The sequence below is a fragment of the Anolis carolinensis genome, chromosome 4 (genome assembly GCF_035594765.1).
Source record: "Anolis carolinensis isolate JA03-04 chromosome 4, rAnoCar3.1.pri, whole genome shotgun sequence".
In the NCBI taxonomy this organism is placed as follows: Eukaryota; Metazoa; Chordata; class Lepidosauria; order Squamata; family Dactyloidae; genus Anolis; species Anolis carolinensis.
This window is the reverse complement of record NC_085844.1, coordinates 201,792,771-201,808,468: the sequence shown is the minus strand read 5'-3', so window position 1 is coordinate 201,808,468 and position 15,698 is coordinate 201,792,771. Positions and strand designations below refer to the sequence as shown.

Sequence of the window (15,698 nt, the reverse complement as noted above, 5' to 3'; positions counted from 1 at the left end):
TTTAATGGAACAAGAGTATCTATTACCTTTACACTCAGGTGGAGATGTATCCCACTTTCCATTTACACCATCTTCTGCCACTATACAAGTAATGCTTTGACTTCCAATGAGAGAAAAGCCCTTATTACAAATATATTTTATCACTGTACTAACGGTATAGCGATCATGGGATTCATCTCCATTATGCGTTCCATTGGCAATGTTGGGAGGACGCTCACACTCGATTACTGGGGAAGAGAATCAAAATTCACAGTTAAATACATTAGGACTGAAATTACGGTGTTGGCCACAACAATTATGGCCAATATATTGGACTACAATTTCTAGAAGGCATGTTGGATTTTGTACATGGTTGTGAATGGTAAGAGATAAGGACAGATATGCAAGAAGATATGGAAGTCCCTTTTCAACTATCCTAAGTATGGGCAGATTAAAATATTTGCAGTACAAATTTGATAAAGTATATTAAGACAGGAGCTACCAAATTCAAAAGAACAGATCTTACTCTCACAAGATGGAGGGGATTTATCCCACTGAACCTTGTTGTCTGGAACCAAAACACAACGAGAAGTGTTGTACGATTCCAATATCTTGTACCTAAGAAAAGAAAAATCCTGGATATTAGTGAATAGAAAGATTGTGCAAACACAAGATAGCTTGTAGTGCATGATTTCATGTACTGAGATCATATCCATTGTACACTACTGTGTTATAATTCCCATACATACATATAAAATAGTTCAAAAACATTAAACAAAATGGAGACCATCATATCACAAGACAAAACATTTCCAGGTGAGGTTCAGCAAGATGGTGAGGGATCTGGAAAGCAAGCCCTCTGTAAAAGGGCCCACAGGGAACTTGGCATGTTTAGCTAATAGAAAAGATGGTGAACATATGGTATCACATTTTAATAGCTGGAGGACCGTATTGTGGCAGGTTGAGCAAACTGTTTCCCCTTCAGCAGCAGACTCGAATTTTGAGCAAGGAGATTCAAGCTAAACATTAGAAGAACATCCTAGAGTAACAACTGTTTGACAGCAGAATAGATTACCATATATTGGATGGTATTGAAACTTCCCAATAATGCTTATATTGGAATCCCTTCCCACTGTAGTCTCTTCTGACATGATGAAATATATATGAAGTTGATGAAAAATATGTGGAAAAGATATACTGTATTGCTTCAATTCTAAGACTCATTTTCCTCTAAACATCTAAAAATGGGGCGTGTCTTAGAATCACAGGTGTATCTTAAGTATTTTTTGCATGGTGCCTCAAAAATGTAGAAGAGAATCTCAGGGAACAGTCTACATAGCAACAGAATGGCAGCCTTGGTTCAGACAAGATATCCATTAACTCAAATTTAGTTACTGGCTTGTCAATTTTTTTAAAAAAGCACATGCTAACCCTAACAAAGCCCCCACAGCAACACAATTCTCATTAATGGATTTGGAAAATAGATTGCAAACTATCACATTGCAGAGAGCTGGATTTCAAAGTGCATTTTCCACCAACTTTAGGAATATCAAAATAAGAGCAAGAGTGAAGGCATGTGGATCCATGGGGTTTGGATAGGGAACAGGAGAATCTTTGCCTTCATCCTGAAGGTGGCATTTCCTTTGGCAAAATATATAGGCAGCAGCATCTCAGTGGGTAATAATGGATAAGACTGTCACCTAGGTGGGCAAAAAGGGGAGGGAGACCTTTGTCTTTTTGGATGGCAAAAGTGGACAGAAGTACAGTGAAATCTCAGCCTCTGTTAAGGCTGTTCAGCTAGTCCAACTGCCATGGCCACAATGTCACACAAGAGAAGAGAGGGGACAGATCTGCACTCTCTATTCCTATAGAAATGGCAAGAGATGAGAATATATATATATATATATATATATATATATATATATATATATATAAAAATAAACCCTGGAAATTTTAATTATTGCTTTAGCAGACCAAAGTTTCAGTATGTCTGCATGTGTATTTGTCTCAAGACAGTCTCACATAACAACAATGTCCTCAAAATCCCAATATGAACAAAACAAAGCAATGATCTACCTGGCTTGTCTGAAATGTCAGGCGCGGATCTCCAAAACCATGTAAGGAAATCAACTAAGAACAAAATGTAGTCTCAGTTTCTGGTGGGAGCAAGAAATGCAAGCAAATTGAACATCAAAACCCTCTCACCTTCCCATTTTCACCCAAACACTATGTGCCTCTAAAACCACATGCCTTTAAAAAGAATTCTGATGAATTATATTTTCATGTTCTCTGATCACAATTTAATAATATATTCTAAATTTACTTGCAAGTTGCTTTAGAAATTGTTTTAACCTTTATGACAAAATACCAAGCTCTAATGGGTTTTTTTTAAAGTGTCAACCACTTTCCAGGAATTTTATGCAAAATGAAGTTGTTTTAGCAAGTGATCTTACCCATAATTACAAACAAAGGTTATTTCTTCATCAAGTTCGAGTTTGTCTGAACCTTCTATTTTGCCATTCGGGAAATCTGGAGCCGTACATCGCTTTGCTAAAAGTGAAATTTGAACTAACATTACCAAATAATATCATGATTCTTGCAACATAGTGGATATGCTTATCCAGGGAGCCCTCGAGTTACAACCATCTGACTTACAAATGACTCATAATTAAGAATGTGGGCGAGAAAACAGGACGTGAGAGAAAACTGTCCTTCAGAGGGGCAATTCATTTATGTAAGATACCTTATGGGAAAAAGGTGTCGTCACTGTAGCTTTATCCCTAATCTTTGTTTCACCCCTACAAGACTGTGGTAGATCTAGAGCTGGAGGGAACAATAGTAGAATATTTCACAATGAAGAACAATGTATTCCTATAATAGCTATGTTCCTATAGCTGACCCACACCACTGGAGGACAGCGCTGCTGCTGCTATGTCTCCAGCTAAAGGAATGTAGCTGGTTGTTTCTTCATTTGTTTCCTGCAATCTCCATCAACCAGCAAATGGCTGTGTTGGGGCAGGAATGGAGGAACAGAAAGGTGAATTTGGAGAGGCAAGGGAGATTTTGTGTAGCTCCAACTGCTGGAATGCAGGAGCCCTGTCCTGTGTTCATCCTGCAAAATCTACTTACAAATGACTCATATACATTATATTTGAAATATTCAGGTGTCTGCAGGACATCGATATGAAAATTAAAGTTCAAAAATTGAAACTGCTCATCTTTCACAAACCAATGCTGATTACAGAAGGCTTGAAGTGCCTCCTATTCTCAATTATTATTGCTTATTTTGTTTCAGGGACGTCATATAGGCTTTAAGTATATAGTTTCATCAAAAGTAATAAGGGATTTTTTCTTTATGCAATGACAATACATGATGAGCTGTCTGCAAAGCTTAACTCAAAACTGAAATCTCATGATAAACCTTAATTCTTTTATCTAAGATGGATATAGAAATTTAATTGTGTGTCTCTGAGTTTTTAAAAATGTTTAGAAAGCCCTTTTCAAGATCAATAGTACTTTGCTATTGGGAACTATGGTGTTCATATTTTAAGCTTCCTACAATATTCTACAACAAAAATGTGTAAATTTTGTTGTATTATTTCTTGATTTTTTAATATTCAGTATCTGCTTGAGTCTACATTAAATATAAAAGGTAAAAGTAAAGGTTTCCCTTTAAACATACTTATGGATATTAAACATACTTATGGATAATTGGAATCTACACTAAAACCATCATTTTACAAATTCAGTTGTTTATACAAAGTCACATGTTGTGCCAAATTTCTACAGCTTTCTGGACTGATACACAGACTGAAAACAAATCAGCGAAAAGATTCTGATAGTTGTGCATATTTAATCAAAATTTCTTGAGAGCAATATTTGTTGACATAATAAAACTGGGAAAAGATACTCACGTTCACAAAATACAGGAGTTTGGGACCATGTTGAATTCTCAAGGCATTTAATAATAGGAATTGATCCGGATATGAACTGATAACCTGGTATGCAGCTGTATCTCAGAGTAGTCCCAACAGGGTAGCTGTCTTTTAAGTCTCCATTCAGCACCGCATGGGGCGGGGTCTCTGGAGCAGGGCAATCACCTGGAGGTAAAGGTAGAAAGGAGGTTTTGAAGCAGGAGGAAATTCAGAGACCTTGATGCTGTTTTCCTTAACAAGGTATTCATTCAGAGGACTGATCCTTGGAGTTGCTTGGTCAAGTATAGTGGGAATCAGATTGACTGCAGAGAGGTATCCTTTGATTTTGTGCTTGGTATTTCTCTGGTTCTACTTTATGCTTTGGAATAAAAGTAGTGATTTGAAGAAGAGTAAACAAAATGAAAGCCATGTACAAAGTGGCCAAACACCTAGACTGCCCACTTAAGCACATGCCTGCTTTTACCAAAGTGTTGGAGTCTTCAGAAACCAAGATGCAACATGAAATTCTTTGCCACGTAAAGCAATCCCTTGCTGCCCTGTGTTTTGACCACTAACTATTATGGTCCGTTACTGATTCACACTTGGCTGAATTTAACCTGTTTTCTGGGAGACTTGCTATCATTTTATTGGGCATAATTACACTCTGCTTTGGAAGCAAGATTAGCTCCAAAAACAGTGTACAATTCAGAGGAGTTATACCCTATATTAGAGATAAGTGGGTGTTTTATAGCAACTTTCCCGTACAGTCCTAAGGTGTTGAAGTCATGATTCAGATTCCAGGCCTTTGTCATTGGACTTTGGCACTATTGGTTTTTTCCCCATACTGATTCAGTGAGATTTAAGCAAGGTAAGTGGGAAGAACAGCAGTCTGAAACTGATAGCCAACCAACCAACAATATTCCCTCCAACATTTCTCAGATGAATACCAAGACACCAAGATAATTTGTGACCAACTGAGCATTATGCAAGTTGAACTTTATGGTGTACAAAACTGTCAAGATATATCCTGATATTTGTAAACAATAAATGCCCCCTACCAACTTTATCAAGAAAGAAGTTTGGAGAAGCGTTTATAGTGGTGTGTGATCACCAGAGCTTGGAAAAAATTACTTTTGTGGAACTTACTCCCAGAATGCCCCATTGCAATGTTGGTTTGAGGATTCTGTGAGTTGCAATTAAAATTATTTCCAAGGTATGATCTCTCACTAATAAACCACTATTGTGAAGTTTTCGATCTCCTGGAATACAAGGAAGGTTAGGCAGGATCACAGGAGGTTGAATGCCAAGAGAGTATAATAAAGGATTCTGTCTTCCTCAACATGCTCCCTTCCAACTATCCTGTTAGGGCTGGAAAAATTAAATATGCCTCAATCAGTCATAAAAAAACTAAGCATGAGGGTTGTCCCTGCCTCTCATTTGCTTTACAAGGACACAGAAGATATGTTCCCATTTTTAACCAAGACAGCCACATTTCAAAAGCCCTGTCTTGCCTATTAGAATATCATTTGCTTGTTCCCGCTGCCATTGTTATTTAGCTTACCTGAGTCTGGTTTAGTAACTGTTGTGCTCGGTTTCCGTGTAGGTCCTGAATGAAATAGGGAGCTTATTTTAGCTGATTTGAGATTTATGAAAAGATTTGTTGGATAAATAATTATAATTATAATTATACCTAGCTTCATCTCCCCAAAGGGAACTCAAAGCGGCTTGACAGAAGCATTATTATAAAATTTAAATATACAACTATAGAAACACTAAAAGAGAATTAAACAGAAACAGCACTAAAAAATCAAAGAGAAAAGGAACGTCTTCATGGACAATAAAACAATATGTTAAACCCAAACAGCAACAAAGGACCATAGCAACGTAATACAGTGGGCTTTCCATATTCATATTCTGCATCCCTGGATTCAACCATATATAGCTTGAATTTTTTAAAAATCCACAAAGGAAACCTTGATTTTGTGTTTTTTATAAGCAATACTATTTTACTACGTTATTGTATATAACGGGTCTTCAGCATCAGGTATATAATATATGCATCATTGTATACAACAGAATGTTGGTATCTAGTGGGTTTCAAGGATCCACTGTATAAAAAAGAGGAGGAGGCGGAACATAGTTCTTTACCACAGAGCTTACACATCCCCTATAAAAGTGAATTTAAATATAGAAACATTTTAAATGCAATGATGGTGAGCATATTGGGTTAAGAAACATTAAAATCCTATGTTGATGAATCTTCAGAAGGTTGTTTTCATGTGTTGGTGGGGACTTGGGATTTGCGGTTCTCAAACTGCTTCCCATGTCAGACCTCTTACCAAAGTAAAGGCAGAATCAAATGCAGTTTGTGATACAGTATCATCACCTGCTGTTCAAAAGGAAAATGACATTCTTCAAATACACTAAGTACTTTCAGCATTCCAGCCTGTATGATAATTGAAAAAAAAAGTAAGGCAAAATTCCAGCTTCTAAAATTAGGTTTGGCTATGGAAGATCATTGTGATTGTTAAAAAAATTCGTTTGCATGCCCTAGCCCCGTCTCCTGTGCTGCGTGCCCTGGCCCCGCCTTCTGCGCCATGCGCCCTGGCCCTGCCTCCTGCGCTGTGCGGGAGGCGGGGCCAGGGCACGTGGGCCACAAAGGAGGAGGCGGCGGGGGTGGCGCCATCCTCCCAGGGGCTCGACTGCACCCCTGGGACGTTGGCGCCATAGGCAAATGCCTCCCTCACCAGGTGGTTGGTGTATGCATACCACCTGAAATCCTGTGCTTGCCTTCTGCAGTTTTAATGAGACTCAGGACCCTCTGGCTCAATTTTTAAATGCCCCTCCCCTAAACTACAAGCCCCAGAATTCTGCAGGAGTCAGCCACAGGATTTCAGATGCATACTTTTGCCTACTCTTTAAGCTTTAGTGGGATGTCAACCTTAGAAAAAAATGCTGTGATCACTAAAAGTCAACATGGATTTTTCAAAAACAAGTCATGGCAGACTAATCATATCTCTTTTTTCAATAGAGTTACAAGCTTGGTAGATGCAGGGAATGCTGTGGGAAGTTGCATATCTTGATTTCAGTAAAGCCTTTGACAAGGTCCCCCATTATCTTCTTGCAAACAAACTAGTAAAATGTGGGCTAGACAATACTACTGTTAGGTGGATCTGTAATTGGTCAAGCAACCGAACCCAAAGGGTGTTCATCAATGGCTCCTCTTTATCCTGGAAAGAAGTGACTAGTAGAGTGCCACAGGGTTCGTTCCTGGGCCCAGTACTGTTCAACATTTTTATTACTGACCTGGATAAAGTTTTAAAGGGCATGCTTATCAAGTTTACAGATGACACCAAATTAGGAGGGATAGCTAATGCTTCAAAGGACAGGATCAGAATTCAGAATGACCTAAACCGATTAGAGAGCTGGGCCAAAACGAAAAGGAGAAACCTAGGATACTTAACTTAGATCGAAAAAGTGAAATACAAAGATACAGAATAGGTGACACCTGGCTCAGCAACGGTACATAAGAAAATATATTGGAGTCTTAGTGGACAAGTTGAATATGAGCCTACAATGTGATGCCTCAGCTAAAAAAAGCCAATGGGATTTTAGACATTTATGCATTTATGACTTCTTTCAATGTTTTAGAGTCAGGAAGGTTGTTTCTCTTTGCAGATTCACACCAGTTTTATTCTTGCAGGACACCGTTTTGGGGAGGTTCAAATGCTTTTAAATTAGTTGGCATGTTGATTTGTACAGAAAAGTTTACTCCAGATTTCATGAAAAAATACTGACTGGTAATCATTGATTAAAATTGAGCAATTATTTTAATTCCTTAGAATCTTATGGGACTAATCTGGGTTGATCTGTAGAAATAGTTTTGCCATATTCAACTTTTTCATCTGTTTTAAAAATCTATCAAGTAAATTCAATTCCTGTTATCATACACACCAGTGAAAGGTACAGTAGCTAAGACTGCACTCCAGTAACTGGAAAGATAGGTAGAAGTGTATCTTACTTATTTTTGTCCCATAAGATTGGTTCACTAAGCAATGGCTGAGACCTCTTCATGATGCTACAGTCATTGGTTATTCATCTTTAAACTACACAGAAGTATGTCTTCACAGTAACAACAACTAGAGCATTATCACATCATCACTACCATTATAGTGATGCATTAGACTTGCTTTTGACTAAGCCTTATTGTAAGCCTTATTTTTCTCTCACTCCAGAAGTGACTCCGGTTGCTCCTGACATGGAAAAAAAAGCTGGTAAACTGGCTGGGATTTCTGGGAGTTGTAGGCCAAAAACATCTGGGGACCCTAGTTTGAGAACCACTGCGTTAGTGGGAATGGGATGTGGTCGGGTTATCTCCCCATTAAGGATTCCCAAGAAAAGTACTCTAGCAAGGAAGATTTTTTTTTTTGTTATATTTAGACTCCTCAGCACTTCTTCTGATTTTGTCTGGCTATTATAGTCTCATAACATTATAGTGCTATAGCATTTACAATCAGCTGCCCAACTCAGGGGAGAAAGGAGGAGGAAGCCAAAGGCTATCAAAAATACCTTGTGTACATGAAAGTCAGTATCTTTGCTGCTTGGAAGTGAGCAGAATGCTTTGTAGTTCCCCACTTCCAAGGAGTAGACCTATGGACTTCCATGTACACAATTTCGGTCTAGAATTGTTTAGCTCCTTGTTTTTAACATGTGATGTATGTATTGATTGTATGACTGCTTTTCATGTTGATTTTACAATGTGTAATTTGTCACTGTTTTTATTATTGCTGTGAGCCGCCCCGAGTCCCTTCGGGGAGATGGGGCGGGATATAAGAATAAATTTATTATTATTATTATTATTATTATTATTATTATTATTATTATTATTATTATTATTATTATACAAATGCCTTTTGGAACAGTACTTCATAATCTCCCACTTCTGATTAGTAATGATATTGACATTCATGTGTACAATCCTCACAACCTCTGAGAATGCTTGCCATAGATGTGGGTGAAACGTCAGTAGAGAACACTTCTGAAACATGGCCATACAGCCTTGAAAACACGCAACAACACATGCCCTTCACTCCATTGTTGGTAGTACACTAGGTGAAGTTTTCAAAAATAATGAGTCTAAATTAAGGAATCCACAGGAAACAAATAATTTGGTTGTTCTGTAGAACACTATGTTTACACATTGGATACTACAACATTATTAGCAGTCCCAACATGTTGTAATTTACCTGAAGTCACATTTTTCTTATCTCCGTCTGTATGAGAGGTGAGTGTAGGGCCGGGCCGGGTGGTGACAGTATCTGGCCAAAAAAAAGGAAAGGAATGTGATTTCAATGTTTAGCTCTAAAGAGAAGATGGGCTTCAAAGAACCACAGTAATTTCTGTTATATATTTCTGTGTTACTCCCACCCCGAACATCTATCCTCTAGATTACCCCACTTCCATATGTCCCTGCCCGCAGCGGAGTACCCCTCTGTCCCTCTCACTCCAGGTTTTATCTTTGTGTTTACGCGGCCTGCCCTTGTTTTATTGTTTTTTGATTTCTTGATGTAATGCCTATTATCATTTATTGTATTTTTTAATGGTGCTATGATATGTTGTTTTTATATCTTATTATATTGTATTGCTCTGGGCATGGCCCCATGTTAGCCGCCCCGAGTCCCCGTTGGGGAGATGGTGGCGGGGTATAAATAAAGTTTTATTATTATTATTATTATTATTATTATTATTATTATTATTATTATTATTATTATTACACTTCTGAAATTCATACATCGAGTTTATTTCTAAAAGGCACCAAATCCAAAAGGAGTTGTAAAAATGAGTTATAGATTCCTGTAAAATGTGTTCAGGTGGATTTGGTACCTATTGGAGACAAGCTCTACATATGTGTAAATGAAAACAAATGCCTACCCTTGACGCATGTGGGAAGTTCAGGTTTCCATGTGCTGTCAGCCCCACATGTTACAAGATCTTTTCCCACCAGAGTGTATCCAGGGTTACATATGAACTGTAGGGTATGTTCATAGTCATATGAAGGCTGAAATGGACTTGTCAGGTTTCCATTTTCAATTTCTGGTCTGTTACACCGGACTGGGAAAAGAAGAGCAACAGTGAATGAGAAAGCGTTTCTTCCCCATCAGAATCTAAGGCATCATTATGTGAGAGCCACTAAAACCAATCCTGATACTTCAGGGAGGTAAACATCTCCATTATTATCCCCTCCTCTTCAAGCATCAATATTGCTAAGGCTAGCAAGAATCAGGTCCAAAGGAAATAACTGACAACTAGAAGCTTAAACAAGGCTGGAATTAGATTTATGTGGAGTTTCCCTGCCACAATACTGTTCCATAGAGATGGAAAAAAACACACAGTTAAGTCTTTGAGAGAAGGCATTGAACTGCTCAAAGAGTTGAACATTTACCAAGACATGGCCGGAGATAAGACATTTGGCAGAGGGCCAGAAGACAGACGAGAAGAGCCGAAGGACACCCCATGAGAGGAGAGAGGTGGAGGAGAAGAAGCGGAGAGAAAAAAAAGACAAAAAACTGGGAAGAAAGATAATTATCAATGCGTGCAAACCAGAAGCACAGACAAACAGTTTAACTAACTTTAAAGTCAAGGGGACAGCAGATTTATGCTACCCAGCAATTTTGGTTTAAAGGGAAGATTGTGAATAACTGTGATGACCCATGGGCCTTGTAGTCCTGCTCAGGACATGGTAATTCCTGATGAAGATGAAAACTTGGGGTTTTTACCTTCCCAGTCTGAACTGGATTCCTCTCAGCCAGATCTTTCCCAGGCAGATCTGGGAACCTTGCACCTGCAAGAAAGTTGTCTCCCAGAAGTATGTCAAACAAGCCCAGAGCCTACTTCTCCCGTATTCTTGCGCCGGGAGTTTTGTAAACAACAGAGAGGTTTGGAAGCTGCTTCGCGCAGGAGTGCGAGGATAGCAGCCAAGAATTCTGCCAATTAAGTCTCCTTTTTCGTGAGAATCCTTAAGGAGTCAAACATCTGGTCTCAAAGATTAGCTTTCGTTTCTGGTTCCCAGAGAACTGCTTCGGCGGGAAAAGTTAGACTCTATATAGGTGATTTACCCGCGAAGTAACTTCGCGGAGTCAATTCGTCAGCCTACGGAGCGAGTTGTGTCTGGACAGCGCGCTCCGGTTCAAGCCTCGCTCCTGCTCAAGCCTTGCCTTGCTATCCAGCCTTCGCCTTGGTTCCCAGCCTTGTTTATCTACGGACTTTGCCTAGTTTCCCAGGATCAATCCTTGCCTTGTTCCACGGATTTATCAAGTTATTCCACGGACCTTGTTCTTGTTCTTAGTTACCTTTGTTCCACGTTCAAGCCTTGTTCCAAGTATCAAGTTATTTTCTAGACTCGCTCAAGTTTCCTGGACTAAAGGACCTTGTCATCTCCCCTCACTTTGCTTGTCAAAGTGAGTGTTTCGGTTATTGGATTACAACTTTGGACCTTAATATTTCATACTGGACATTATTTCCTTGGACTAATTTTGACCTTTCCTGAAAGGTCTGCTTCTGGACTATCTTTTACATTTGCTTTTACTAACTTTATATATTTCCTTAATAAAGATATTAGATAGAATCTGGCCTCTGCGTATGGTTATTGGTGCTCTGTAGCCTGGGTCGTGACAGTTTGACTCCGCCACCCTAAGCACCAATTAACCTCGGCCAGAATGTCTACCGGAACCGTGCCCGGTGGGCAGCCACTGAGCTACACCATCAGCAAGGACGAAGTGGATCGCATCCGCGACAGACTCAACGCCCAGGATGGAGAAATAAAGGGCTTGCGGGAGCGCGGAATCCGCCTCCCGGCCATGGCGTTGCCTACCAAGTTTACTGGAGAAGCTTCTAAGGTTCATGTTTTCCGTCGCCAATGTCAAGCATATCTAGAGGCCCGTGATGCCGAGTTTCCCCAAGAAGACATCAAAGTGGCGTGGGTTTACAGTCTTCTAGACGGGCCAGCGGCCAATTGGGCGACGGCACTGTTCGACCAAGCCTCTCCACACCTAAGATCAGCGCAACACTTCTTGGACCACCTCAAGGAGACTTGGGGAATCGAGGACAATTTGGAGGCAGCCGGTCACAAACTCCGTCGCCTTTTCCAAGGAGACAGACCTATGTCTCAGTATATAGCCGAGTTCCGAGTGCTGGCCCACAACACCGGCTGGAACGATGTAGCCCTCAGAGGACAATTCCGGGAGGGTCTCAACATTGAAATGCTGGAAGAAATCTCCAAGGTGGATCCTCCCCAGACCCTCGAGGCACTCATTGATCAATGTTTACGGGCTGAAGTCATGATTGCCAACAGGAAACAGTGGGTTCGAGGCCAGGGCAGTAGAGCCGGGGCAAAACCCCCCGCTCCCGCCAGCGTTCAGCCACGTCCAGTGTGGAGACCCCCACCGCCAACCCCATACCCCAGAGGAGGCGAGGAAGTGCCGATGCAGTTGGGCAATGTGCGTCCCAGACTAGATGCCGCCGAGAAGGCCCGTCGTCAACGCTTAAACCTCTGTTGGTACTGCGGGAACGGGGGCCACTTCGCCAGAGAGTGCCCAGCCAAAGGGAAGCCTGCCGCCCGTCTTGCGGCGGCGTCTTCCACGGAGACGAAGGCGTCTGAGCCGACTGGCACACAGCCGGCGGGGGAAGCCAACGACCGGGTGTAGAGAGGCTCGCCAACCCGGTCAAAAAATCCATTCAAGAGCCGCCAACCGGGGTCCTGTTCCTTCTCGTGGTCACATTATGGTCAGCAAAAAGGGGACCCGTCATGATCCACGCCATGATAGACTCTGGAGCTACCAACAATTTCATTGATAGAGAGTATGCCGACTCTCTGGGATTACAATATCATGATTTCAAGAATGCCCGTGTGGTGCAAGCCATAGACGGCCGCCCCCTCAAGACGGGCCCCGTAAGTCAGTGGTCGGAACCCACCAGGATGTGGATAAGGGAACATATGGAAGAGATTTCCTTCTTTGTTACCGAGGTTCCCCATTTCCCTGTGATTTTGGGAATCCCATGGCTGACTCTCCACGACCCTAACATCTCCTGGTCCAACAGAGAACTGCAGTTTGCTTCACCGTACTGCCAAAACCATTGCCTCGTAGCCAAGGTCTGCCATGCCACGGACACCGAGCCCATCATCACCTTGCCAAAGAAGTACTCCGAGTATTGGGATGTATTCAATGAGAAAGAAGCCGAAAAATTACCCCCACATAGACCTTATGACTGTGCCATTGACTTGGTGGAGGGGGCCCAGATCCCGCGAGGGCATCTCTACTCCCTGACTGAACCAGAGCAAGAAGCTCTCAGGGAATTCATAGAGACAAACCTTCGCAAGGGATTCATCAGACCCTCTCAATCCCCAGCCGCCTCCCCAGTGATGTTTGTGAAGAAGAAGTCAGGAGAACTACGCTTGGTGGTGGACTACAGAGCATTGAACAATATCACCAAGCGGAACAGCTATCCCCTGCCCTTAATCTCGGATCTACTGGATCGGCTTCGAGGAGCCAAGGTTTACACCAAGCTGGACCTTCGGGGGGCTTACAACTTAGTTCGCATCAGGGAAGGGGACGAGTGGAAGACCGCCTTCCAGACCAAATTCGGATTATTCGAGTCCCGAGTTATGAATTTCGGTTTATGCGGAGCTCCCGCAACGTTCCAGCATTTTGTCAATGACATTTTTCAGGACTATCTAGACAGGTTCTTGATAATCTACCTGGACGATTTTTTGGTGTTTTCTAGATCACAATCAGAACATGAGAACCACGTCAAAATGGTGTTACAACGATTGCGGGACCATGGACTTTATGCCAAGCTGGAAAAATGCGCCTTTGATCTACAAGAGGTAGATTTCCTTGGTTACCGCATCTCGCCTCTAGGGCTTTCCATGGATCCAGCCAAGGTTTCAGCAGTATTGGAATGGCAGGCGCCAACTAACAAGAAAGAGGTGCAGCGGTTCTTGGGGTTCGCGAACTATTACCGCAAGTTCATTCCAGATTTTGCCCGCTGGTCCGACCCCATCACTAGCTGCATCCGTGGAAAGCAGCCTTTCCGCTGGACTGATCAAGCAGAGAAAGGGTTCCAGCAACTAAAGAAACTATTCACCTCCCAGCCAATTCTACAGCACCCAAATCCTGGAACCCCTTTTGTTGTGCAAGCGGACGCCTCAGATGTGGCAATTGGGGCTGTACTCTTACAACCGGTGGGAGATCACCTCCATCCCTGTGCCTTTTACTCTCGTCAACTAACCACACCAGAAAGGAATTACACCATTTGGGAAAAAGAACTACTGGCCATAAAGGCAGCCTTTGAAACTTGGAGACATTGGCTAGAAGGGGCCAAATTTCCCATTGAAGTCCACACTGATCATCGTAATCTAGAGCATCTAAGAACTGCCCGCAAACTAAATCAGAGGCAGCAACGTTGGGCTTTATTCTTCGAACGTTTTGACTTCCAGATTCATTATGTGACCCCAGCCCAGACCAAGCAAGCAGACGCCCTGTCACGTAAACCAGAATACGCTGCAGGACGCAAGGAGACCTTTGAATCCCAACTACTACAACCCGAGAACTTTGCCACGCTCACAGTGGGGAACACCAAATCCATTCCCCTTGGTTCTACTTCCCCTACTCCAGGACCCCTCTGTGCTCAAGAAATCAGGGCTAGTCAGCAAGCAGATGCCTGGGCGCAGGACCAACTTCGCCAAGGTCTGCATTTTCCCTTTTCGCTTAAGGATGGACTGCTTTGCTATAGAAATCATGTTTATATCCCACCCGGACCGGGCAGGGAAAAAGCGCTTCGTCTGTGTCATGATTGCAAACCAGCAGGACACTTCGGACTATTTAAAACCATGCATCTGATCCTAAGGGATTTTTGGTGGCCCAAGATCCGCAAGGATGTGGAAAAATATGTCAACACCTGCCCAGTATGCCAGCGCTCCAAGATACGAAGGGAGAAGCCCTCAGGGCTTTTACACCCCCTTCCTACCCCATCTCGCCCATGGGAAATAATTTCTGCGGATTTCATCACTGACCTACCACCTTCCTGTGGATTCACCACGATCTTAGTGGTGGTGGACCTTTTCACCAAGTTAGCCCATTTCATTCCCTGCGAAGGCCTCCCCACGGCCAAAGAGACTGCGGATCTATTCCTTCAACATGTTTTCAGACTACATGGATTGCCCAAGAGTTTAGTCACAGACCGTGGATCTCAATTCACCTCTCGTTTTTGGAAGGCGCTACAAAAACTATTGGGCATAGACTCTCGCTTGTCTTCAGCTCATCATCCCCAAACAGATGGGCAAACGGAGCGCACCAATGCCACTTTGGAGCAGTATCTTCGCTGTTATGTAAACTACCAACAGGACAATTGGGCTTCTCTGTTATCACTGTCTGAGTTTGCCTACAACAATGGAGTTCAAGCTTCTACTAAAGAAACGCCGTTCTTTGCAAACTACGGCTTCCATCCACGTTTCTTTCCCCCTGTCATTGAAACTTCAGAAGTTCCCGCAGCAGAGGATTGGCTGCAGGAACTCACAGCGGTACAACAACTTTTGCTCCAGCAACTGGACCAAGCCAAGGAGGACTATAAACGCCACGCTGACAAACATCGCCAGCCGGGCCCCGAAATCAAGGTAGGAGATCGGGTTTTTCTGTCCACTCGCTTTCTGCCCTCCTACCGCCCTTGCCGGAAGTTAGATGCCCGTTTCATTGGCCCCTATCCAGTGGTGGCGCAATTAAACCCTGTGACTTTCAAACTCCAACTTCC

The 15,698-nt window shown here is 42.3% G+C and overlaps 1 protein-coding gene across 8 annotated transcripts in view; it reads right to left on the bottom strand.

The window, feature by feature from the left end:
• Positions 1-15,698, bottom strand: part of LOC103279618 (complement receptor type 2) — a 60,110-nt gene that overhangs the window by 8,341 nt on the left and 36,071 nt on the right. For 3 of the 8 annotated variants that reach the window (XM_062978612.1, XM_062978614.1, XM_062978617.1), the window contains exons 7-13: positions 9,825-10,004; positions 9,140-9,211; positions 5,455-5,499; positions 3,894-4,079; positions 2,433-2,529; positions 506-597; positions 27-227 (exon numbers count right to left, since the gene is read on the bottom strand). In XM_062978612.1, coding sequence (XP_062834682.1) covers positions 27-227; positions 506-597; positions 2,433-2,529; positions 3,894-4,079; positions 5,455-5,499; positions 9,140-9,211; positions 9,825-10,004 — 873 coding nt within the window. The remainder of the gene's footprint in view (positions 1-26; positions 228-505; positions 598-2,432; positions 2,530-3,893; positions 4,080-5,454; positions 5,500-9,139; positions 9,212-9,824; positions 10,005-15,698) is intronic. The other 5 variants (XM_062978618.1, XM_062978613.1, XM_062978615.1 and 2 more) reach the window with 5 other exon arrangements.